Source organism: Manacus candei, unplaced genomic scaffold (genome assembly GCF_025592945.1).
Source record: "Manacus candei isolate 608988 ecotype Guabito, Panama unplaced genomic scaffold, ASM2559294v1 h1tg000014l, whole genome shotgun sequence".
Taxonomy (NCBI): Eukaryota; Metazoa; Chordata; class Aves; order Passeriformes; family Pipridae; genus Manacus; species Manacus candei.
In genome coordinates, this window is record NW_026138062.1 from 44,491,287 (window position 1) to 44,517,905 (window position 26,619).

Genomic DNA, 26,619 nt, shown 5'->3' on the forward strand with positions numbered 1-26,619 from the left:
CAAATTAGGCAAAATAAATCCCTGTCTAGCTATCCAAAATGAGGTGTTTGAACTAGTAATCAAAGTTCCTTCTAAAGTCAGTGAAAGGAGACCAGCACCTTCACAAAGGAGTTCATCCCATCCTTGGATGTGTGTTTATCATCACAGATGGAAGGAAACATATCTCCACTATTGGGAACCTTCAAGGTTGTCTTAGATTAGACACCAACAGAGGGTTTTGTTCAAGATTAAATGTAGATATGTGAACCATGTATCTCAGCTACCATTATAGCCAAAAGGACTGCTACTTTTGGTCTAGCATCTCTTGAGATGATCTAGGATGTCGTATGTAGTGGCTGGTTGCCAGTCCAGATGATCACAGGTCATATGTCATATTTTCCAGCCTATTGCAAATGTGTAAGGTGTGCTAAAGTGCCACAGAAAATTTGGTGTATATATTTAGGTAAATAAATTAAGTTCAATGAAAATTCAATCCTTTCTAAAAGATGAATATTGTGTGAAGTAAATCTGCAAGAAATCAACCATTTGTATTGTATTATCTACCATAAAATTGACCACAAAAGATGAGCAGAGTAAATGCACTGCATTCCCAATCTCAATGTATGTAAACATGAAAAACCCATGAGGGAAGTCTCTAATGTTAATATTTGCTTTTACACAAATATTATTCTTTTCAATTTACAGGTTTGTTTCAAAGATACCACTATTGTCATCAGTACATGCACAGAAATGCAGAGTCAGAAGGGAGGAAAATAGCACTCCACATCCTTGATGAGCTGCTGTACCCCTAGACAAGTACCTTCATTACACCTTCCAAGAAATGAATCCTGATACTCTATAAAGAATGCAAAACTCCCACTGAAGTAAAAAATACCTCATTCATGTGTCTGGAAGCAGGATTCAGCTCTGAGAACTAAAACAGCTTGCACCCACCTGCTGCTTTAGTTCTGAAACACATTTTCAATTGATATCTTGTATAAATCACAAATCGAGAGCTATGTGCTTTACCAAGAAGACAGTATTCCAGTCACAAAGTGTTATCCAGATGGAATCCCCTCCAAAAGTAAGCAGGAATGACCAGAACATTGCAACTATATTCTTGGTTTTCTCCATGTCAAACTCTTGCATTGACTATGACATAGTTACAAGGTATCAGTTTTCATTTGGTTATTGTTGTTTAGAGCAGGAGAAGGCTTGCTCTTCTGGCCATCTGTCCCTCCTTTGGATGTGTCCTGGAAGAAAAGCCTTGGCATCCACAGTGACATTAAAATTCGTTTGTATTCATTCCGAAAATTCTGGTTAAGAAGTCCGTATATAATTGCATTAAGGCAGCTGTTGAAATAGGCCATTAAGTAGCTTATAATGAATAGCCATTCAGGAACTTTTGGTGCCATTTCTGTAGGATCAATGGCTACAGCCAGTCCAATGAAGTTAAGTGGTGCCCAGCAAAAGGCAAAAATCACAAAAACCACAAACATGGTAAGAAAGTTTCTGAAATCACTTGGCTTCAATCTTGGCTTTGTTTCTGACTTGACTCGTCTTCTGACTTGAAGCACTAAAACCCAAATTCGAAGGTAGCAGAAGCTCACAATGGTGATAGGGACAATGAAGTGAATTACCACAACAGCTATGGTATAGTAGGAGCTTGCAGTCTGGACAAACGTGCATGAATAGATGCGTGGATCATACTTTAAAGAGCCAACAAAAAAATTTGGCACAGTTGCAATTACTGTTAATATCCAGACTAAGGACACATACAGCATCGTGTTCCAACAGCTGTACACTTTGTCATAGGCAAAACTATGACATATATAGCAATATCGGTTTATTGCAATTGCAGTGATGTTGAAAATAGAGCCTATTACACTCAGTCCCATCACAAAGCCACTGGCTTTACAGTGCATTTCACCCAGCGTCCATCCATTGTGGAAAATAGCTAAGAGCACCAGTGGATATGGATACAAGGCCACCACCAGATCAGCCAAAGCTAGGCTCACCACAAATGCATTACCTGGGGGAAAAGAAAAATACATAGGTATAAGTATGAAAGCAAACATAGTTGTGAAAAAGAAGAGAATATGTTACATTATTTTGGATATCTGCAGTGCTAAATTATTGATGATGCTAGCAAGCAGTGGGTATATAGGATCAATAGGGAAATAATTTCACTATTCAACTTAGAACACCATGGAAATATCTGCAGCAACATGATGTTTCAAATCTGTTGCTGACTAGTTTGTATCCTCCTTGCTATTTTTATCTTTAGTAAACATAACCATCAGTGAGACATTACATAAGCATGTGTTGAATTGTTTCAGTGTAGCTAACTCCGCAGCTGGATTGAATAAGATGAAAAGGAAAAAAAGTCTAAATTGTGCCGGGTAGGCAAACCATTATGCCATTCTAACCTATCACTGGAATACTAACAGGCTTAACAAGTATCAAGGAGGACATAAAAGGACTAAGTCTATAGGGATTAGGAGGATGTGATGATTTATGTGTACTCTAAGTTGCTACACAGTAGCCTGTAGTATAGCTATTATCTGCATGAATGGCCTACCCATACAACAGTTATTTTCCCATTGGATTGACTGAGGAAGAGTTAATTGCCTTTACCACCCTATATGGAAAGGCATATTTAATTATACAAGTGAAAAATGCATGCATGCAAGGGAAAGTATTCAAATTCATGAAAGGAGTCTTTAGAACCTTTCCTGATGATGACATTCAAAGAAATCTTAGTGATATGGTTGAGCCATACTGTCTCTCTTTAAACAGTGTCCTTTTCATAAGTTTGAAATTTCTGGGCATTGCATCTGAAGATATTTTGATAAAATAATGAGATAGTAAACTATATTCCTGAAAAATTAAATGCAAAATCATTCTTTAAGAACTTTACCCTAGCAAATAGAGGTAATAACTTCAGATTCTTGGCATTTAGGTAGCATAAAATATATTTTTGGTTTGCATACTCATTTTTTTTTCTGAAAGTCCTTCACAGCATGAACAGATATGCAGAAGACCCAAGTAATTTTTAAAATTGTGCATGGAACATAATGATTTTTTGAAAAGAGCAGTTAGATGCTTACTTCTACAAACTCCAAGCTTACTAGTCCTCATCTAGCAAAGCAGTTCTCCATTTCATTTTAAGAATGTTGTTAAATGGAAGTCATAAAAGCAACAACCATGTAGGAATAAACTGATCAAAAAATGATGGAATTTCATGTCTACTCTGTTTGCTCCATCTGCTTTACATCTGCTTTACATTCCTGAATTAAGGAATGGGGAGCTCTCTGTCTCCCATATACTGTAGGGGACAACTATGATCATTAGAACTTGCACCAAAGTTAGTGAACTTAACGGAAAGCAGGATTATCCACCTGTACCTACAAAACATGACTCATCTCAAGAATGGTGTACAACATATTTTAGATGGTTCCTTGTTATGTATTTAGTATCCTGGTTTATATATTTTAGAAAGCTACACAAGTATTTTCATAGCTATAGTTTTATGATCTGTGAGAAAAGATTGAAAAACTAGGGAGACAATTGAGCAGAACATCAGATCAACAAAGCAGGAAGGATATAACCTATTCCCATGATTGTTGTCAATATAAACAAGCTTCAGTCACAACAAGGAAGTTTCAAAGTAGGCACTGAGGAAAAGAATTTAATGGCAAGAAGAAGTAAGTGTGGGAACACCTCACTTTGAGTCTGCCAGTGAAGACTGTAAGAAAACGTTAAATAAGCATTTGTCAGTACTGGCCTACATAAAGCTGATCCCTGTTCTGAGTATAGGAAGAATGACATGACTGTGAAGGCCTCTTCTAGCCATATGGTAAATATGATAAAAGACAAAACTAACAAAAGCACAGGGGCATCTTTACAAAATGTATTTACATCATGGCAACAAGAATTTCTCTTACATTTTTTCACCACTTTATCTGACATTAGAAGATAGAGAAGAAGGAAGGGAGGGAGGGAGAAAAAATATTTTTTTTAATGTTTTAGAATGCCTTTTGTAGAAAAAAAGAATTTAGTCTGGGGTGTGTGCCAAGATTAATCTAAACTCTAAGGTCTTCCAGCATCAGCTTATATCTAAAACGTAGTTGTTCCATTGAAAAAGAGTGGGCATTTGGCTCTTTCAACCATATTTAGAAATTTACTGTAAAGTACATTTAGTGAGATATTTTCAAAATTTTGTGTGCAATTTAGGACTTCTTGAAAATTCCGTGTGAAATGAATAAATACAGTTAGCAATGAACTTGTCAAAACCATAATATACTAGTTTACAACTCAGAAGAAAAATGGTCAAATATCTATAAAGTCCTCAGGTGATTTTTCACTTTTATGGCTGTTTACAGGGTTGAGTGTTCACACTGTGCACTGCAAAGTAAGATCCAATGATATTTTTCTGTCTTTGTGACTGACTGCAGAATTAAATTGAATGTCATATTACTGCAATGAATAGTCTATAAAAGTAGAGAGAAACTTTTCTAATTCATAAAACATAAGTAACACATTGAGAAATCAAAGGTCTTAGATTTCTTTTAGGTGCTTGGAGAAAGTAAATGCTCCTTGATACACCTAAGACACAACTTTTGGAGTGGCCTAAATTATATTCATAAGATAAAACTAAAGAGGTAACTTTTTGGTGCTTGTAACAAAATAGAAAGCACAGAATGTTCATCTACTTGGAATTATTATTGGTACTTCTGGAATTTACCCAATGGACTTTGTTCCTAGACTTCAGTTTCGTAAGAAAGAGAATTACATTCATTTATAAGAAACATTTGTTCACTGGAATGGAAAGACCCCTAATTATAAGCTGTAACTACTAAAAGCCAAATATCTTGCCAAGGATTCAAAAAGATACACATCTGTGCTGTTTTAAATATAGATAGTTGAGTGCATAAAAAAGAATGTAAGTTCTGATAGTGACTTTGGGTGCAATAGAACTAGATTGATATTTCATGAAGTGTTCTTGCATATTAGTTTTCTTACTTCAATTAACAGGAAAAAGAGAACTGTCACACCCTCCTGTAATATTGATATGACCTGATATTGTAGGAATTTACTCATAGAACAAACTTTTTGATAAGGTCAGAACTTTTAAGGGCTGAGCATCTGCCTTCTGAAAAGGCAGCTGACTTTTAATGTCTCTATCAAAACCAGTAGCAATTGCAATCACCAACCACCTTTGGAAGTTTTTCTTCTTTGTTTGGTTTTAAACTGGCTAAACTGATTAATTTTATATCATGGTGTTTTATTTTTTTATCAGGTGGTGTTTTGGTTGTTACTGATTTGTTTAACAAGTTGATATGCATTGCATACATATGTTACCCTCTTTGATCTGCTTCCCCTGGCTACAATCATGTTCATCCTGTGTATGTACTCTTCTGCATCCGTTATTCTTGCCTTTAACATACAAGTGCCTAGCTTCAAGACAGAAAAATTGTTTCTACACAGTCTACTGTGCAGACTGTTGCATTTTCTCTGCCCTTTCCTCTTCTACTGTCAGACTTGGGATGCTGTGTAGCAGCAAATGTAGGGAGTAGGGGCAGGTAAGGCAGAAAGGGTATGAATATGACTATAATGTATTGGCAGATTTTTTAAAATGCCAAGGATCAATGACTTAGCATAGTTATTTTATTCTTCCATTTCTATATCCTAGCCTTAAAGGAGAACTCAGAGTTGCTTTTACAGACTTTTTTTCTATGTTTTCAGAAGGAATGGGTTTATGGCTTAAAAGCCTGTCTGTTTTTACAGTCAGGACTGTTTATAATTAAGTAGCCTTTTGTATTGGCTGAGAATTATGAGAACATGAGTTTCTCTGTGATATCACTCTGAAAACTACCTGTAGGAATTTATCTTTACTAAAGGAAGCAGGGCAAAATCTTGACTTTAATGAAGTAAATAAGAGTCCTATCATTCTATAAAATTAAGCCAATAATTTCTGTGTAGAGTTCGCAGTAATAGACATCCTCAAAAAAAGTTAGACTGACAGACTCTTCTCTTACTTTGGATAAAATTAGGCACTTGAATTACATTTGGATGTAAAAGAACAGAAGTCAAAGTCTAGACCCCTTTCATAGTGCCTACAACTTTTACTTTCAGAAAGAGAAGTAGCAGTACATGAGTCTCAAGGCTTGTTGGCCAGAATTCACTACAGCAGGTGGCTTGTTGGATCTATTGTTTGAGTCTAGACCAGCATAGAGAGTGAAGAGGCACATCTTACAGTTGGAAGAAAGTAATCAGTCCTTCAGTCAATGACTGCCCCTCTTTAATCTCCCCTTGTCTATAATTACTATGTAGTAATAGAAACTATTGTCTTGAACTTTCTTGTACAATGTCACCTTTTGAGAACCAGGCTTACATTTAATTTCCAGGCTCAAGAACCTCCTGAATCCTCATTAAAATGAGTCTCAAGGTTTGGACCAGATAAAACAACTATGAACAAATTGGTATAAAATTGGCTTTAGGTGTCTATGTCTCCAGTCCTGTTTGTATAAGAATACCCCTGAGATTGAAACCAAGGACGAATCTCCATTTAAGCAGCAGATTATTCTGAGTGCCATCCTGAGTGCAAACCTGAGTAAGGTACAAATTCAGAATTCAGGATTTTGGCAAAACAGATGATAACTCTGATGGAACTGTGTAGTAGGTCCCACTCCTGGAGCTTTTGATTGTATATATCCATGTCCATAGTTATTCAGCTGATTATCTTTCTCAAAATTTGAGTTAGTTTTGGCATATTTTATGGAAGAATTACATAACAAATTAGAAGATTGTGTTTTCAGAGCCAGGACTTCCACTAACCTTTCAGATATGGCTTTTAAGTGGGAGTCCTGGCCACCTTATTGCTGATTCTTGATGCTGCCAGTGATACCTGCATTTCTGACCTATCATATTTTCTACTGGCCCTCAATTCATATGATTCTTGAAGCTCGCTTCAGGCTTGTTTACGGGGGTTGTTCTTAAGTCTTGCTCTTCAATATTGAAGGGAAATGTTGACTCTGGAGGGACTGAAGAATTGGTACCAAGTAGGCAGGCAGAACCAAGGCCTGGGTAGGTTTTTGTTACTCTTTTGAAAGTGGCTCAGCTAATACAGCTTAATGGCTTAAATGGCATGTAGAGAGACATAAGCTGCTCCTGCAGAAAAGCTGATGCTTCGTACTTTCTACTAATTTTTGTCTTGAATTTTGACTTCTTTGATTAGTATTCTTTTACAGTATTTAAGCTCTTGTAGATCTTGATTTTTTTAAAAATAGGTAATTTTTAAATCTCTTTAAAATCTCCTGTGTCAACTTTTTTATCTCCTCACAATCCATCAGAAAAAAATAGAACCTGCTACACTAATTCAGATGAAACTCCATTCATATCAGCAGGAACGAAAGAACCGGCAATGGACACCGGTAGCAGGTGGAGCAGAGAATTAAGTCTTTCACACACTGACATTCGAATTCCCTGTGACATTACAAGCCAAGACCTAGGGTAATCTTTGATTTACTGAGACATGTTAATCTGGTATGATGTTCAACAGTGTGTTGCTAGCAGAAGGTTTAACATAATGCTCCAAAGAAGTGCCAGATGAGTTTTTGTTTTCTTTGAATATGACAGTTTAAAAGCAGTGATATGCTCTTTTGTAGTTATGTTTCATGACTTCAGCTATTAGTGGGATATACTGCAGACTTTGACGTAAAGGAGAGGCAATATATTTTCACTAGAACAGCGTATTTTAGAGACTCTAGCAAAAATATAAACAATGAATCAAAGCTGATCTTTGATTTATGAAACACTCAGGTTATTTCTTCTTTTAGGAAATGTGTGTTCTATGAAACTGTTTAGAATAATTGGTGAATATAATTTTCCTGTGATATGTCCAAAGCAAAAGTCATCACTAGAAGTAGAATTATGAAATCATTCAAGTTGAAAAGTACCTTTTAAGATCATCAAGTCCAGCTGTTAACCCAGCACTGCCAAGTCCACCACTAAACCATATACCACATCTGCGTCTCTTAAATATGTCCAGGGATGGTGATTCCGCCATTTCCCTGGGCAACCTGTTCCAGTGCTTGACAATCCTTTCAATGAAGAAACTTTTCCTAATATCCAATCTAAACCTCCCCTAGTGCAACTTGAGACCATTTCCTCTTGTCCATTCACTTGTCACTTGGGAGAAGAGACTGAGCCCCACCTGGCTACAGCCTCCTCTCAGGTAGTTGTGGAGAGTGATGAGGTGACCCCTGAGCCTCCTCTTCTCCAGGCTAAACAACCCCAGCTCCCTCAGCTGCTCCTCATCAGACTTGTGGGCCAGATCCTTCCCCAGTGCCATTACCCTTCTCTGGACACACTCCAGCACCTCCATGTCTTTCTTGGAGTGAGGGACCCAAAACTGAACACGGGATTCACCAGTGCCCAGTACAGAGGGATGATCCTGCTGGCCACACTATTGCTGATACAGGCCAAGATGCCATTGGCCTTCTTGGCCACCTGGGCACACTGCTAGCTCATGTTCTGCTGTTGACCAACACCCCAAGTTCTTTTCTGCTGGGCAGTTTTCCAGCCACTCTGCTCCAAGGCTGTAGAGCTACCTAGGCTTGTTGTGACTTAAGTGCAGGACCTACCACTTGGCCTTGTTGAACCTCATACAATTGACCTCGGTCCATTGATCTGGCCTCTGCAGATCCCTCTGCAAAGTCTTCCTGCCCTCCAGCAGATCAACACTCCCACCCAACTTGGTGTTGTCTGCAAACTGACTGTGGGTGCACTCGATCCCCTTGTCCAGATCATTGATAAATGACCCCAAGAAGAATGCAGGACTCCCAAGAACAGAAGCGTAGCATGCAAAAAGGACCTTGAGATTTTGGCTTTGTGACTTGCAGACTCCTGGGCTGGGATAGACCTGTGTTCTTGGCCCTACATCTGCAACTACCAGTTAGTACTGGAAGCTACATTTGCAGGAAATGAATTTTTAGCTTATAAGGCAGAGCTCTCAGGTGTCAATACAGTCTTGCTGAAGAGAAGTACACAGGTTGCAATGTTGTTTGATGTGTTTTTGAGATCATGATTTTGGCATGCTTGGCATCCAGGTATAAACACAGCCCAAAACAAAGCCTCTGCTTTTTCTATGTGCTCACTCTTCTCCCTCAGGTTAAATATGGGAGGACCAGTCCTTGCTGTGAGTTTGCTGCCTTGAGTTTGCTAATAGACCACAGGTGCAGAAGTGTTGTGCTGTTAAAAACTTAGTATAAAGGCTTGAGGTTTCTAATTCCTAGGTGTGTAATTTTCCTCTCCTGTGGCTCCCTCTGGTGTGAATGGGGACAGTGGTGATTCTCTGTTGCCACCTGGTGCATGAGACACAGCAGAAACATGGGCAGGAAGCAAAAGAAAGTGGTGGGTTCTTCTGGAGCAAAATGCTGATCGTTAATCAGATAGTACATTTTACAGGGTGATAAATACTTTTATGGGCTTCTGATACTTTCTGAGATTGCAGGAACTTTCCTGGTACTGGATGTTCTCAGAGATAGAAGGGGAAGCAGAAAAGGCAAGACAGATTCAACTACTAGAGAATTCAGTTGCCTAGTAGTTAGGACACTTCCATGGTAGAAGAGCCTTTTTTTGAAAAAGAACTTGAGTTTATGTCTCCCATAGTCCACTTCCCCATAGACAGTGCCCTACTCACCAGCCCTGCTGCTCTTCTGGGGTTATTGTGCTTGTCTCTTTCTAGGTTATGTTCAAGAATTTCAGTTTATAATCAGAATACAGGCCTTATCACTTGTATTGTAGAGTGCTCTTCATCAGTATGCAAAAAAAAAAATTAAAATTGAAAATCCTTCTCATGATTTAACAGGTGAGAAACTAAGATAGGGGGACTCTCCCAAGACCCATTAAAAGAACACTCCAGGTTTATGAACTTTGCTCTTGCTCTTCTTTAATAGATAATACCACCTCTGTTAGGTACACTCTGAAAAAAATGACAGCACCAGTACAGCATGCTGCTCCAAAATGACACCACAGTGATATACTGGTACTGAGGGATGGAGCCAATAGAAGAGCTAGAGCTATTAAGCAAAGCTAGTTGAATTCAAAGCAAATAAAAGGGGGTGGTTGCAGCAATAGATAATAAATCCTTAACAGATTTTGCAGTTGTAAAAATTTTACCTGTATTCAAGAGAAGGTTGGAAAAGTAAGAAACACCAGTTGAAGGTTACTCAACAGACATAGCATGGTAAGTTCAGGGAACCCTTTGAGCTGGAAGGAATCACAAGTGGCAAGAATACAGAAGTATCGCACAGAGTTGCTCTGTTCACTGTTTTTCCTCAGTGGCTGCTTACATCTACAGTTAAAGACAGAGCATGAGGCTAGCTATGCCCTTGGTCTGCACCAATACAGCTGTTTCTGTGATGGGGACAATAGGTTTTAGTGACACCATGCAGAAGCACAGCTCTTTCTCAGGCTCCTCTGTTGTGGTGGTCTGAGTGCTATGATGTGACATTGCAATTCAGAACCTTGCCAGACACTCTACACAACTAGCCTGGTTTGGTTGACTAAATGTTTGAAGGAGCAATACCCTTGTTCTGTCTGTCCAGCCACTTGCAACTGAGCTGCATTTTGCAGCAGGTTCAGGGCTGAAGATCCCTTATACCCATGCCCTAACACTGAAGTCAGGCTCTTTACCTTCAGGGTAGTCTAGGATGGCAAAAACCATGTTGTTGCTGAGAGAATCATAGAATGGTTTGGGTTGGAAAGGATCTTAAAAATCATCTAGTTATAACCCCCTGCCATGAGCAGGGACACCTTCCACCAGACCAGGTTGCTCAAAGCCCCATCCAACCTGGCCTTGAACACTGCCAGGGATGGGGCATCCATAACTTTCTCTGGGCAACCTGTGCCAGTGCCTCATCACGTTAAACAGTAAAGAATTTCTTACTAGTATCTAATCTAAGTCTACCCTCTTTAGTTTAAAATCTACCCTCTTTCAGTTTAAATGTCTCTATCTAGGGTAATCTTGCTTTTCATGCAGGGAGTGAAGCTAAGACCTTTACCTAGAGTGCTTAGCGCTATGGGCACCAGTGGCAGCTCAGCTTCAAAACCTCCAGTTGCTGAGCACAAATACTAAATAACAACAAAAGCAGACTGTTTTTTCACTGGCCTATGAAAGAAATAGTGTTTCCTGTATCTGCCACTATGTAAAGCCTAATTTTCTTCTCTTGAAGTAATCACAGCTGTTGATTGCTTCAACCAAGAAAGAATAGGAAACCTACATGTACAACTGCAAGTATGAAAACTCATTTACTGCTGACAAAAGGGCTAATATGAAAAGCTGTAAAATACAACAGGTGCAATCTAGTTAGATACTATAAAGAGCTAGGCAACCTATAATTTTTAATAACTTTTTTTCACTCTCAATACTCTATGGCATGTCATAGAAGAAAGAAGTGAAATATGTTGCATTTTGTAGGATGCTATTTTGTCAAAAAACAGACAAAAAACCTGCCCTAAAGCTTGTTTCAGATCAACTTTAAAAGACTGAAGTGTGGAAGCAAACAAAATAAGGATATTTGACTCCTAAAAACTCTGTAGAAAATTTTTATGCCCTGGCAGATATTAATTTATATTGTATGAAAGGCTAGTTCATCTTCTATGACCTTCAATATTACCTTCTATTACCTTCATCTTTGCTACTGTCTTTAGCTTGAATTTGTGTCAAAAGAAATGATGTTGGTTTCTTCCTTTGTTACAGCAACAAAACAGTGCTCAAGTCCTTAGAATAACTTAACTTCCACCTTTTTTTAGAAAGGAGGACAGGAAATTGAAAAATGAAAATAATTCTGTTCAAACTAAAACCATGTTTTGTTTTGTTAAACTGTTTGATTTGTGTTTAGTTTTATTTTAATATTTACTAGCAGATTAGTTGAATTAAAAAAAACCAACAAAACAAACAACTGCTCTCAGACATTAAATAGTTTGATTTTAAAATATAAGGCTAAGATATTATGGAAGATGTTTTAAGTTATCAGACAGGTATATGAAGTGAATAAAGTTGGGACTGTTGCAGACTATGGGACATACTCAGCCAAGAGGTTTGGTTATCTGTGATAAGGTGCATCTTGTAGCTTTGCCCTGTAGACCCATTTAAACAGAACAGAACTTTCTGATTTATATAAATGTTGGGATCTCCTCTTGCAGAAACAAAGACATGCAAGTGGTAATTTCCACAGTGATTTGCTCAACTACTCTGTGGGGCTTCAGATGAAGGACTCGCAGCATGTGACAGCTACAGAGTCAGAAACAAATACATGCAAAGTATGTACATGTCGACTGGTTACATCTGCGAAAAGAAATCAAATTTAAGCCCAGTATTGCTGCTATGTACTTTTAGGTGTTCCTATGTTCAACTCCAAGACACAGTAGGGGATACTGGATTTTTATAAAATGGGATCTGATACACTGCAGTAAATAGAGTATATGGGAAAATCTAATATGGAAAATACTTATGTTGGCAAGTTGCAAATGCTTCTAACACCCTCTGGAGCCCCTTCATTATGACCTTCTTTTCCTTTCTTTTGTTTCCTGTTTCACCTTCCTTTCACCAAGGAAGAAAATAGATGATACTTGATGAAAATGGCCTTTATAATCTTCCAGTGAGGAAAAGTGTTACCTCTTTTGTTCTGAGCTTTTGGAAGGCCTCATCATTGTATATGCATAGGGAGATGAATGTCTGGAGAAGCTGTTGTCAGTCTGTGCCATCTGCTTCTTTTGGAAACAAGGTCTTAAAGCAAAGTACACTGACATGATTCATCTTATAATGATACTCACAGATTTGTAAACAGCATGTGAACATATGAATAAATAAAATGCTTTTGGAGAAAATCATTGTGTATTCTCTTCTGAAGTATTAGCTGGTTTGTGTTTCAACTCAATACAGACAAAGCGTGTAATGATCATTTGCTGAATCAAGATCTTTTCTGAGAGCCAGTAGAAACCTTGCAAAATGTGTAGATCAAAGCTCTGCTCTGGCTGGGCTGTGAGTCATGACATTGGTGAGAGGTAAATGAGGGGTGACAGCTAGGCATAGGCATTCAACCAATATAGCCATAGGGTCATGGAAGTTGGAATTGATCTCTGGAGATCATCTAGTCCAACCCTCCCATTCATAGAGGGATCAGCTACAGTGAGTTGTTCATGGCCATGTGCAGTTGGGTTTTGACTATCTGCAGCCATGGAGACTCCGTAACGTCTCAGGGTGACCTGTTCTAGTAAGCAACAAGTATACAGGATATTCACTCTTTTCACTAGGGAACAGAGGGAAGATGCTATTGATTTGGCAACAGATGAGGGCTCTACTTGGTCTACTAAATAGCAGAAGGTATGTAAGGTCATACCTGTTACTATGCATGTAAAGACAAGACATGCTCATTAACAGCAAGATGGAGTTGCTTGGTCAGGAGAGATCCCAGTGCAGATTACAGCATGCAGGGCTTTGTTTTGTTTGTCCTGGTGTCTTCTGATTCCTTGTGACAGCAGAATCTGAACAGTCTCTGGACATAATGGTCTGAACCAAACAGAGAATCTGGACTAACAAACATTTACAGACCGCTAAATCTACAGACCAGGAAAGGTACAGACTTCGAGGGGTGGAGGGTGGAGTGTGGTGAGGGCTGCACAGAAAGAGGCAGGAGACACCAGCTCCTAGCAAAAACACTTTTGGAAAGCAATTCCCACTGGCTTTAGCACAGCTAGAATTTTCCTCCTTACCTACTCACACACTAGGTTCAGTTTACCAAGGTTGCAGGATCCTGTTGCACGTGCTACTTTGATGATCTTTGAGCACTGTGAGCTGCAGCTAGCCATTCAGACTAATCCCTTGTCCTAGGAGTCCTAGGTGTTATTCCCATGAGTGACCTGGTGGCCTGTGATCCAGAAGGAGCAGTGGGTGACTTCTGTCTGCGTAATGTACTGAGTCACACCTCTTTTACTGTGTGAATACACCTGCAAACTGGATCAAGTCAATATAATTTTTACTAAATCAGGCTCAAATGGAAATCACTTTCTTATATGCTACATGAGAATGTTGTGTTTGAAGGTCATGTACTTCAATATTTCGTTTGCTCTCCATAAGCAGAACAGATATTCTTGCTTCATATTGAACCAGGAAGCTGACTGTTCAGCAAGTTTTACAGTCTTTATGGTCCTAGCCTACCAGGTGTTTAATAAGTGTGACTAAAGAGGATTACATTGTTTTCAGATTATCTAAAGGCATAATTACAGGACCTCAAATTAGTTAATTTTTCCTCTACTTTGAAACAACAGATGTCCAGCACTGAAATTGGACTCTGAATTGTGTAGTTGATGTTTCATACCCAGGACCATAATCCCAGGTAAAATCTTTTAAACTTTTTTAACCCACTTACCAGTAGATAATTTTTTCTAGGCAAATCACTATGGTTAAACCATCTTTTAACAAGACCTGTTTCAACGTCTGATTAACATTTTACAAATTTTACTTCTTAGGACTTCAAAAGCAAGCATAAAAAATAAAGGAAAATCTTGATAACATGAAAACTTATGCAGAAAACAATCTGTTGTCCATGGGCTGTAACCTCATCTGTGAATATAATAGCAAGTACTTTTGCAGTCACTTTAGAAATATCACAGGGAGGCTTTATGTCCTTGAGTAGAAGTGCTCTAAGTTTCCACAGCATAACAATCATTTTCTGACACTGTATTTTATGCCAGTAAAACACCTGGAACATAACAGTGTACTATATGACTTGTGGCAGGGGACTTTGAATTTTAAATTTGCTTTCTATCGTGACCTCTAATGTAACAAGACAAAGGCATACAATGATACCAGACCCCTATTAATCAAGTATTTTTTCCTCCATAACAATTTAAAAATTACACTCTGTACATTCCTATGAGTAACAACTGATTTTAAACAAGTTGGCTGTAATGTTTAGTCTCTTGAATATAGATTCCCAAGACTCTTAAGAACCATAAGTCACAGTTCCCAGAACTCAAATTAAATGCTATGTGTACTTGAAGTCCTGGGAAAAATGGACCTGGCTTTAGAATGAGAGGACACTAAGAATTTCAGGCTTGGAGAAAATCATAGAGACATGAGGATGCCATTTATAGGTTCCTGTCTTCTTTGCAGTGATATATTTTACAATTCTGTGCTAGTTCTGAACTTACGATTAGTTAACCTAATTATATTTACAAGACTGATGTATTAAGTGGATATTTTTCCTGTTAGTCAGACTGCTAGCTCCAGTAGCTGCATGTGATATCTTCTGACAACAGTTGTTGCCTACGTTGTGCAAATATGGCAGTCTAAAACAACAGATGTTGTTCTGCAGCAGAAAGGTGACCATGTTTGTGGAAGCGTCGTGTAAATTATTGTAGTCTTCACAGAGGTATTGAAACCGATCGAAATCTGTAAAAAGCAGCTGAAAAAAATTAGTAACTTTGTCAGAGGGTTTTCTTCTCCAGATGTAATTTAAGCAGCATTTATTAAGCAGTGAATTCAAATACCTCTATAATTAGTAAATAATTAAAATATAATCCCAACAGTCAAGATCTTAGTCACTTGATGAATGTGTTTAGGCTGTTGGTATCTGCTATCATGCCAAGACATAACTGTCGCCTACGCAGCTGAAATGTCAGGAAAATGCTGACTCTAAAATAGCTCAATCCTTATCAATATTGAGATCAAAAGTAAACCAAAAGATTCCAAAGCAGCTGCTGTTGTTAGGGAAGACAGTGGAGTTGCACCCACAGCGATTTGGATATGTTTCTGTTGGCTTTTCCTGTCAGGAAGTCTATTTTATCCATATCAAGGTGGAAGATTTAAAAATAGAACGAAATAGATGAAAATTGCCATAGCATTTCTGCCTCTCTGCAAAGGAAAAAAAAAATGGCTTTGTTTTATCAACTCAGGATAACATAGCTGTTTTCATATTCTTGGGAACCAGGCAATGTACTTGCCAGTCTACATCAAGGTACCAATATGCACTTGTAAGGGTTAACTTTTAAGAGCTAAAACCTGGAGCATATCTGAAGATACTGGTACTCATAACAGGTCTGAATTGGAGTAGGAGTAGAATTTACTCCTAGAGGCAGAGAACTGGTTGTCACCGATTTAATGAGATGAATGTAGTCTCCTATAACATCCTCAGCACAATGATTCAAGTCACCTGGTGAATATATATCTGCTAAGAATAGATGAAAAAACTAGTCTTTTAAAATGAGCTGTCCTAGTGCTCCGTGAGGAGGTTTGGCCTCATAGCTCTTTGGCTGATTGTGCCAAAAAGCACCATGAATCCTTGAATTGCTTCTGCTGGTCCATCCAAGAATAGAGCTGTACTGCAGAGAGGTCATTCCTCATACAGTCAGTGAGTCTTGAAAAAGAAACTGCAGTCCAGAGTCCAGGAGAGAGCTGGCAGGAAAGGGAGTGCTGCTAAGCCACATGGGAATTACCATAATACAGCTGCTAAAAGGTCCTTTGAATTTCCTGTATCTGAGAATATGTTTGTATTGGATATTTCAGGGAGATGAGGGAAACTTATTCATACTCTGAAAAAGAATAAAAAAAAGCTGTTTGACTGTGTTAGATTTGGCCCTGTGGAGAGCCTGGGTATGCTGTTGCAGGAAAAGCATCACACGAACACCGTCCTTTGATTTTCCTTTTGCTCAGAACACAGGTAGAGTGGACTTGTGCCAAATGAAATACACAATGTAAATGTACCCTTAGATTCTTCCATTACAGGTTCAAGAAAACCCTTATACTTCTGCAGCTTAACTAAATGCTTATCATTTTATTTCCTCCAAAGTTAAGCACACCAAAGCTCCATTTACTAAGTAGAATAGAACTTACCATTATATTCTAAAATAAAAGTGTCTTGGAGCCAATCTTGGCAATAAAATTCCTATTCCCTTGTCAATAAAATGAATACTTCCTTTACAGGATAAAAGTAAATTATAATTTAGAGATATCATCTCATATTGGTATTGCCAGGTGCTTCAAAGGAGGATACAAAGTACCCTATGGCTGCAGAATAACCTGTCTCAGATCAGAATTTTACCTTAATCTGGATTCCCTGTGATGCAAACTGATAGAGAAGTTATTTTTCTACTTTATGATGTTTCTGTACTCCTAAATGCTTCTTTCAATCCCTTTAGGCTCATAATTACTTTACAAACTTTCTGCTTCCCAAATATTTTAAAATTCTGTATTCTTTAGATTTCTTTTCATCTAGAACAATCTTAGCTTGGTGCTTTTCACTTTTTCTAAATTTACTTGCAAGATTTACCTACTTTTGCTGAAGGATACTTCCTTTGTTAAAGTAATTTTCCTGTTTTGCAAATGAACAATACTGGTTTTTCACTTTGGCCTTCTACTTTTGGAATTATGAACAGGTTAACAAAGTTTAGAGTTATTATTTCATAAGTAACTTTGAAGATTTATTTTCTCTTCTGATCACTGTTTGAACCAAGTCTCAAGAAAAGAGGATGGAATTGGTGATGAACTTATTCTATTTCCTCTCCAAGAAGAGAAGTGTAATTAGAAGTATGAGATGAATCACAGGCACATGACTGAATAATTCTAGAAGTGATGTAGAAAGATTTGGAGTATTGATCATTTGGTGGTATTTTCTGAGAAGAGGTTTCATATCTTCATGGACAGACTTCACCTAAGCATATGGGATACCAGCTTGCAATCCAATCTGGCAGAATGAACAAAAAGAACTTGAAATTGAGAGATGGAAAGAGAACTTGAAAGGAATCATGCAGTTGCTTCATTTAATGCTCAGGGCAAGGGAATTTTGGCTTCAAGAAGGTGGTGACAAAAAGTACAGAAAAAAGGAGCTCAAACACTGAGGAGTTCAGCTGGAGGGGTAATATAAAAAGCAGCAGAGTCAGTAAAAGAGTGCCAGGAACCTATGCAATAAAATAGGGGATCCAAAACCAATAAGAAATAAAAATAAAACCTCATGGAAACAATTTTGTTTGAGTGGAACTGCACCAGTGATCAGAGAAGAGAAATATTAACCGAAAAGTCTATTGTCTTCATAAAAGGGGGGAAAAGAGAGAGACAGCAAGAGAGAGAGAGAATGATATCTATTTTGGTAAAAGCCAAAATTACACTGAGGAAGAGTTGTAAAGACAATGTGCATGGAAGTATGCAGAAACCTGCAATAGGATGAGAACATCTCCTTTTAGTAGGAAAATAATAATGGAACCAAATTAACAATGCGACACTGCAGGTCCTCATATGTAAAGAGGAAAGTAAGCACACAAATGGCTGCTGAGTTCTGGATATACACCCAGCAGATTTCTTCAATACAGTCTATTTGCCAACATATCCTGGCTTTTGTTTGCATAAAGAACAAAGACATCCCTGAAGGGCCTGCCATAGAAAATATGGTTGAATTGAAAGCAAGGAGGATTATTTTGGTTAAATTAAATGGAAGAACTAACAAAACAGATATAACTAAGAAAGGGGCTTGCACATTTTGATAAATAAAAGCAGCTAATTAGGAAAGTGAAATCAATTGTATTGAGGAGCTTAGGGACTTGAATGTGGAGGAAGGTTGGCATTTCTTCATACTAAAGTTACAAAAATATTCTCTGTAAGTTGCATCCAAGAGAGGGAAAAAATATAAGAAAAAGTTCCAGATCTAGATGGAGGAAAAAGCGTCTCAGTAAGGATACTGAGGGCAAGAAATGAGGCTAGAAGTAACAGGAAAAGATATGTCCACCAAAGAAAACTGCAAGAGAGAGCAAAAATTGATCAAATGGGAACTCTCAAACCCCCTAAACTTCATTGGCTTTGTGAAGTCTTCTAAAATGACTAAAATGCTCTTTCAGCACAATAACAAAAGGAAAAAGGAAAGACAAGTTACTCAGGGAGGGGAAACCTGAAAATCGAGTTAAAATGGTTCCTGATCTGAAGAAAGATTTTGCTAGAGCTTTTAATGAGGACGATGATGGTGGTCTTGGGGACAAGGCAGGCTGGCAGGTGAGGAATTAACGTATCTACAATAAAAATGTCAGAGAGATTTAGTATACTTGATGACAGGAATTTTTAACATCTGTTATCTCGGAAATAGTGTCATCTGTTCTGAAAGGACAGAGAAGCTACATGTGGAACCTCTAAAAAGGGACTGAATGTGTTCTCTGGTCCTTACTGCCAGTAGGGAAGTGCTGATTTCTCTCAGGCTGTGGCAAAGAGCTTGGCTTCCACATGCATCCCAAAGAGCAGAGTTGCCATGACTCACTTGCAGCTGTGGTGCTCCCACACTTTACTACCCATTTCTTTTTCCCTTGCTACAGTGCTGCACAAATGCTGTTTCTGTTTGCATGAATGGTGCTTGCAGTAAGCCAGAAGAGCAATTAGTCAAGGAGTAATGAGAACGGTAAAACAGTGTTGCCACTTCTGGAAGATTCCTTCCTCTACCACATAGTGTGTGCTAACATGGCACTTGTGTTCAAGATGCGGAATTGCTGCAAAGGAAGAAAGAATCAAGAAATCCTTGGGCTCTTAATCTCATCCTAATTGTAGGCAAGGCTGGAGAAACAAACTTGAGAGGATAGGAAAATAAGAGATGCAGTTAAAGACAAATGGAATAAAAGTCAATGCTTATACAAAGCTTACACAAAGTGGCTGTACCAACAAATCTGATCATCTTTATTTAATAAAAGCTGGACTTGGACTTTCTGTACCTGAGAGGTTGCTCTAAATGGACCTTGGAATCACCAGAGTACCACTCACAGTCTGTTGCTACCACTGCCTGGATGGTGATGAAAGAAAACTGTTGGACCAGAGGGAGATAACCTACATTGAAGTAACTTTGTCTGCTTCAGAAGTATTATGTCACAAAACACAAAGAGAACTAATGAAATTTTGTGATAATACAAAGTTGAGAGCCTACATTGATACAGGGAAATGTCAAGATCTTTTTTTGCTTGAGGACTAAAAGAGCAGAAAGTGGATAGAGTATAATAACGTGAGGTATAAGGTCAGGTACCAAAGGAATAATTGTGTAACAAAAGAAAAAGAAGAGCTGCATCAGCAAGTGAGTGCACCAAGAACAGCCATCTATATGATGCTATCACATAAAAGGAAAATGTGGCTTCAAGGCATACCAGGTCTATTTTGTCCATCCAGGAAAGGACAGAGTGGAACAGAACATTAATATTTTCTTGAAGGTATTGGTGGTATTTCCCCTGCATTATTATGAACAGTTCAGTTTTCTGTTGTTAAGACCTATTAATTTAGTTTGGATAAGTGATGTAAAAGGCCTAAAACAAATAGGGAAATTCAGACCCTGGCTAATTAGAGGAAACTAAAAGCATTTGGCTTGTTTAGTGTGGAAAGAAAAAAACGGGTTGAGAGGTAAATGTGCTTAATCTCCATTAATATTGCACGAAAGTTCTCACCAGGTGGAGAAATGATCCATTCAAGTTAATGACAGTTATAGTTCTACAAATAAAAGTATCAACTATAAATTAGCAACTAATAATCACAAAGTTAAAATAAAATAAAAATTAGTTTGAACCACAGTATTATTACACAGAGATAGAAATTCTTTATTTTAAGTGTTAAGTTCCATGACCTTTTTTGAATATTGAAGCTATATTCCCATCAGTTTCTTAGTATTGAGCAACTTCAAGCTGAACATGAGAAAGAATGTGAACACCAAACATACACAGTCCCAGGACTAAGAAGTCCATGGATCCAGGGTTCGAGAAGGCAGGAGTACAAATCTGATCCCATAAGAGTGGGATCTCATGCTCTGCTCATCAAAATATATTCTTGTCAGCATCACTGTTGATATTAAAATACAATTTTGCCAAGTGGTTTCGGGAACCAGGAAGCATATTGAACATATCAGCTGTATTGTTTTTTTTTTTTTATGTCATTCTTAGTTAAATCAATATGATCTTTTGGAGGACAGGCAGTAAAAAGGAGGAAAATGTGCCATTTTTAAAATGAAACTTGACAATTTACTAGAAGAATTACATTATATCTTCTAACTTCATATTTGATTTCTTTTCATCTAATTGTAGGTGGTTACATTCAGACAGTCCTTCCTCCTGCTTCTCTTTGTTTTTAGTGGAGAGACATTAACACTTTTTTGGGCTGAATCAGGTATCTTAATGTAGATGTATAAAAAAATTGTTAGGTTAACTATTCCCTGAAAATGCTCATTTTTCTCCATTGATTACAAAGCGAGCCCAAGGGAAAAAGTTCAGAAACAGGTGTCTCAATTTAGTCTTCCAAGAGATGAATTCCACCACAGGAGACAACTGTCCTCTATCCCAGTGGACAGGAATAATTATAGGGGAGGAATAAAGGAGGGAAAGAGAACTGGTTTGATCAAAGAGATGAAGAGTAATTTAAAAAAGCATTTAGCAATGGAGAAAACTTACTGTCAGCTATATAAGAGGGATGTGGAGTGAGGGCTATGGAAAGAGCATGGAAAAAGACTATAAAACTTGGTTATATTGCTGAACACATTTATTTAGTAGACAGAGGAGTACCAAAGTTAGAATTCTACATTCAGAAATGTTTTTTTTTTTTACAGATGTACCTATGAGAAATATTGTCTGTCTCTACAGTCACACACACATTAGACAGAACTAAACATGCAAATACACCCATGTCATTACAGGTAAAAGAAACATGAATTTTGATTTCATTTGTGTTGCAACAGCACCTTGCTATTCAAATGGAAATCAGAATCTCATTGTGCTGCGTTAGCTGTTATATATAGAACGGAAAATACTGCAGAGAGTGAAGAGGGCTGACAAAATGCACTAAAAATATCACTTTCCACTAATGTGTTCTTTGGCAATGCACCAAGGTTAATATTAGACCTTCTTCCAGAAGTCAAAGGGTCCCAAGTCCTCATTACTCTTTGAAATGATATTGAGTTAATTTGCCTAATTCTCACTTCTCACTGATTTTATGCTGGCTTTAAGGCCAATGAAATATAAATGGTTTGCTTTATCTTTGTCCTGTGGGAGATGCCTTGCCAGTTCCCACCTTCTGGAGTGCCTCCTACCAGGTTCTTAACCCACCCCATAATGTTATGTTTATAGCTATGGCTATAGGAATGTATCCTGAAATTCTTAAAAGCATCTAGTGGTTTTGATTGACTTGATGCACCTTCACAATAGTTGATCATTCAGTGGTGGTTGAACACATGTAAACTTTAGCACTTCAGAAGTTTAGCACTTTAAAAGCTACCTTCAACTGGGCACAAAATCAATAATTGTTTTTTAAAATTCAGAACACATTTGACATTTCAAATAGAAAGACAGGCTAATTTAATTTTATTATTTCCATATATTAAATTTTATTTCATTTTGTAGTGTGTTGGATGAAATTACTCTCCTCCCAAATTAGAACTGATAAAAGCATTAATTTCTGTAAATTAAATCACTTTTAGAGATCAGAAGTTGCTCAGCCTCTCCCAGAAAGACTGGGTGCAATTATGTAAGACAAGCATATTGATTCATACCAATTATGCTATGCATTACTTGGAAGAGTCTCCACAAAGTTTCCCTAAAACCAAATTCAAACCTGGGAAAGAGGCTTCCGTATGATCTGAAACAATCATTCTGCTGTAAGGCTGGCAAAATTCCCACTGTTTGACGAGTGAATGAGCAATGTCTAGAAGCACCAGTCCTACCCATTCTCCATTTCTCTCCCGCTGAGCATAATATGTATCAGCTTAAAGGCTAATGGGTCATTTTATTTCACTCCATTCTTGAGCATCCCATTATATAACAGCATTAAAATAGATTTACTTTTGATCATGCCTTAATTTTCAGGAGAGTGATGCATAATCACATTGTTTCCAATTATCAGATTTCTCTGTAAAGTCTAGGACAGAATAGTGTTGATAAATCCCAGAAAAGTGCTAACGTCCTGTTTTGCTTTCTGAAGGCAAGATTACTGTTTGCACTACAGAAGTGGACAGAGCTGGTTAATTTATTCCTTAATTTATTCCTGTGACTTATTTGAAGTCCCAAATTCTCGTTATCCAAGAAAAATCTCTCATTAGCTTCTTCAAAGGGAACTGGGTGCTCATAGTGCTATAGGTCTTCCTTTTTTCTTTGTTCATCTGGACGCCCTGTCTCTTGTCACAACAATTCCACTAACTTCATTTTGTCCCTCTCTGACATCCCTTATTACAGCCCTAACTCCTTTCATGACATATTTCCTCACCATTTCACTTTCTACTACATTCACTCCCCTTGCAAGTACAAAGTTTCTTGTGTCCTTAGAAAGGAAAACTGCAAGTCCACCTCCTTGTCCATCTTCTTTCCTTGTCAGAGGCTAAGGGCTCCCATGTACTGCCTTAGCTTTCCACCACTTCCCCATTCCCTTTATCACTCCACCCACATCAGTTTGCAGTCCTCTTCCATTCTGCTCCCTCCTTAAGAAATTTTACCTGAAAAGACCTCTGTGGACATTTACCAAACTAATCCTCTTTCCTTTTCACCTCCAAGAGCCATCTCTCCCTGATGTAAAACTACGAACTGGCAATTTAAAAGCTATTTAACCTCGTGAAGATTATGCAGAAGGATTTTCCTGCTGTTCTTCACAGTACTTATCAAAGATGAAGAGATCGTTGGAACAGGGTCAGTGACATCGCATTAAGGATGATCCTAGAAGGAGATCAATTAGTGGGCATTTGAATTAGATAAGACGACCGTTTTTTTCCCCCAGCGGTCCTAGGACCGCAGAGCACTTTGATCAGTATCTTGAAACTTACTTTTCCAGGCATCACTCTCTTCCAGTCCAAACCCTCCCCTCTGCTGTAGTTTGAGCGAAGGAAACGGTTCAGAGGAGAGCCCCTGTCTTGCTGCCCCCCAGCCGGGACTTGATGCCTCGGGCCGGCCGTCCTCTCCAGCGAGAGCCTGTTCCCTGGGTGTTTCCTCCCCCCGGAGCCCAGGTGCGAATCCCTCGGGAACGCGCCTTCCTCTAGCGCCGAGGGGGCCAGGAGAGCGCCGGTGACTCACGGGGGTCCCGAGGGATCGGGTGGACTCCCTGCCCCCAGCCCCGCTCCTCTCGTCCGGGGCAGCGCCCGGCGCTGCTCGGCGGCCACGGCCCCCCTCGGGGAACGCAGGGCTCCGGCTCCCGGGGTGTGCCCGCGCCGCTGCCCCCGGTATGGCTCTGCTTCTCTCGGTAGTGGCTTGGTGCCCTTGGATGTGCAGCCCAAGCACGAGCCAAAGGACCGGCACTACCTCACCCAAACAACCCTTCCAGACATCTTCGATTTTGGCGCTGGTCCGTGGGCTGTGATTGCTCAACCTCACGCAAACGGGACTCGCCGGCATCCCTCGCCTGTAGTTAGACGTGCAACCATGAGGGAGAGCAAGACTCACCCCTCCCTAAACTGTTTTTGCCCCTAAGTATGATTTAACTTGAAGCAAGGGCGAATGAGCGCCTCCTTCCAGTTAGCAGGAGCTCTAGACACCCCAAGCGAGACACGCCAGCCCTTGGGAAGCGACACTAGTCCAAAAAAAAATAAAAAAATCAGAAACCACAACACCAAAACAAACCCTTCCCCCCCCAACAAACCACAAACAAAGAAACTCCCCCCCGGAGAAACAAGTCAGCATCTGCCCCTCCTCTCCCGTGCCGGGGGAGCACCTGGAGGACCGACGGCAGAGCCCCCTGGCTCCCAGAGCTCAGGGGACCTTGCATATTGGACCTCGCTCAGCTCCCCACAAAGTTTGGTTACCCCCACCTGCGTGCGCATGGCAAAGAATGGCACTCAAGACCCGAAGGAGGGAACAGTTCCGGGAATTGCTTGCTCCTATGAGAACTGTAGTAGATACGCGACTATTTCGGGAGTAGCACCTTATACTGCACCACCACCCACCAGTCAGTCGAGTGCAGATGTGCAAGCAGCATCCCTGCGCTGCGCATCGGTGAACGACCGGCACCATCGACGGTGGGAGGAGGGTGGGGGTCTAGTATCCAAACGCAGCGGGAGGTACGCGAATCAGGGAAGTTGGCCGGGAGGCAAAACCGAGTGCTTAACTACGGAGTTTTATAGTTCGAGACACGTGTAACCAGCCCAGCAGAGATGAGGAGAGAAAATCAGTAAGTTTAGCAAATAAAACCCGCAGAGCCACATTGTTAGTACACACAAGGAAAAACTATACACACGATTCAAAGAAAACACCCCACTTTATTTGTTGCAAAGCTGGTTGAAGGATATGAAGTGAGGAGACGAAGAAAGACGATTTCGTGACAGAGTACCGTGAACTCTGATGCAGGCTGCAGGCTGAGCTGCTTTCCCGCGCATGTACAGCACTGCATCTTCAGGACTTCTGAGCAAGTTTTAAAAACTCCTTTTTTTCTTCCGATCGCTTTGGGTACCCTCTTTGTCTCCGGTATTTTAAGCGGATGGAACCGATTCCCCTTCCTCGGGAGCTCCACAGAGAGCACACAGTGCTTCATTAAGAGCATTCCTCGCTCCCGGGCCAGGCAGGACGGAGCACGGCCCGAGGGGAGCACGTGGTCGGTGCGCTGGAAAGGGTGATTGAGCGCCTGGGGGGGTTCCTGCACACACGACAGGGCAAGTACAGATGGAGGGGGCTCTGGTCCCACGCATTGAGCGGACGGCCCGCCCGGACTCCACAAGCAGGCTTGGCTCCTCGGGACAGCTGGAAGCGGCAGGGCATGGGTGCACGCAGGGCTTCGGGCGCTCGCCACTCCCTGTCGCCGCCGGGGCAGGGAGCAGGGGTCAAACCCTTACCTGAGTTCCGGAGCTTGCGGTTCTTGAAGACCGAGAGGATCACCAGCAGGTTGCCCAGGATGTCCACGACGGTGGTGAAGATCAGCACGCTGGACAGCACCGGCACCACCCAGGCGGGCCGCGGGGCGCCCGCCGCCGCCGCCTCCCTCTCCGCCAGACCGAGGCGGCCGCGCCCGCCCGGGTCGCAGCAGTTCCTCAGGGAGCCGTTCTCCAGCATCGCGGACACCGCGTCCCGGCGTCTCCTGGCGGCAGCCCTGCGGACTCTGCCCGCGCGGGCGGCGGGAACGGCTTTAAGGGGCGCGCCGGGGCTGCTCCGCCGGGAAGGCGGAGACGGGGCGGGGATGGGGCGGATTCAGCGCCCCCTCCCCTTTCCCGGGCGGTGGGGGAAGCCCGGGGGCGGGCACGGCCCCGCCTGCCGAGGGTGGGGCCGGCGGCGGCAGGGATGTCGGGGAGGGGGCAGGATCCGCGGGCAGCGCGGGGGTTGCGCTCGGCCAAGCCTGCTGACGGCTTGCGGGGCCGGAGGGCCGCGAGGTCCGGCGAGAGCGGCGGAGAAGCCCCTCTCCCTCGTTGCTGCTCCCGCCGCCGGGCTCAGCCGCGAACATCCGCCATCCGCCACGGGAAGAGTGCTTGTTTGGGGTTGTTTGTGTTTTGTTTCGGGCGGGGGGTGTTTGGTCGGTTTTCCCCTCCCCTGCGGCTCGGACCGCGGTGTTCCCGGCAGCGCAAGGCCAGATTCCCCCCTTTCCCCCTCCCTCACTGCCTCCAGGCACGCGGCGCTCCCGGACGGGTGTCCTGGTACATTGCTCCTGTCGGCCTGGCTGCGGATCTGAAG

General features: G+C 40.6%; 1 protein-coding gene across 2 annotated transcripts; it reads right to left on the reverse strand.

Moving 5' to 3' along the window:
* Window positions 1–678: 678 nt before the first annotated feature.
* On the reverse strand, window positions 679–26,095 carry LOC127467550 (melatonin receptor type 1B). 2 transcript variants are annotated; one of them, XM_051779625.1, is made up of 2 exons: window positions 25,791–26,095; window positions 679–2,011 (listed from the first exon to the last, which is right to left on the reverse strand). In XM_051779625.1, the coding sequence occupies exons 1-2, from the start codon at window positions 26,005–26,007 to the stop codon at window positions 1,143–1,145; spliced, it is 1,086 nt and encodes a 361-aa protein (XP_051635585.1). In that variant the 5' UTR covers window positions 26,008–26,095; the 3' UTR covers window positions 679–1,142. The 2 variants fall into 2 exon arrangements, with proteins under 2 accessions (XP_051635585.1, XP_051635586.1); XM_051779626.1 differs by lacking the exon at window positions 679–2,011 and adding an exon at window positions 25,201–25,594 and having other exon boundaries at window positions 25,791–26,007.
* Window positions 26,096–26,619: the final 524 nt, after the last annotated feature.

Bases quoted from the DNA above. Each gene is read 5' to 3' on its own strand.
- LOC127467550 (XM_051779625.1), bottom strand. From the start codon at position 26,007: ATGCTGGAGAACGGCTCCCTGAGGAACTGCTGCGACCCGGGCGGGCGC. The intron at 2,012-25,790 runs GTAAGGGTTTGA...CTTTTCCCCCAG, and splicing joins CCGCAAGCTCCGGAACTCAG to GTAATGCATTTGTGGTGAGC.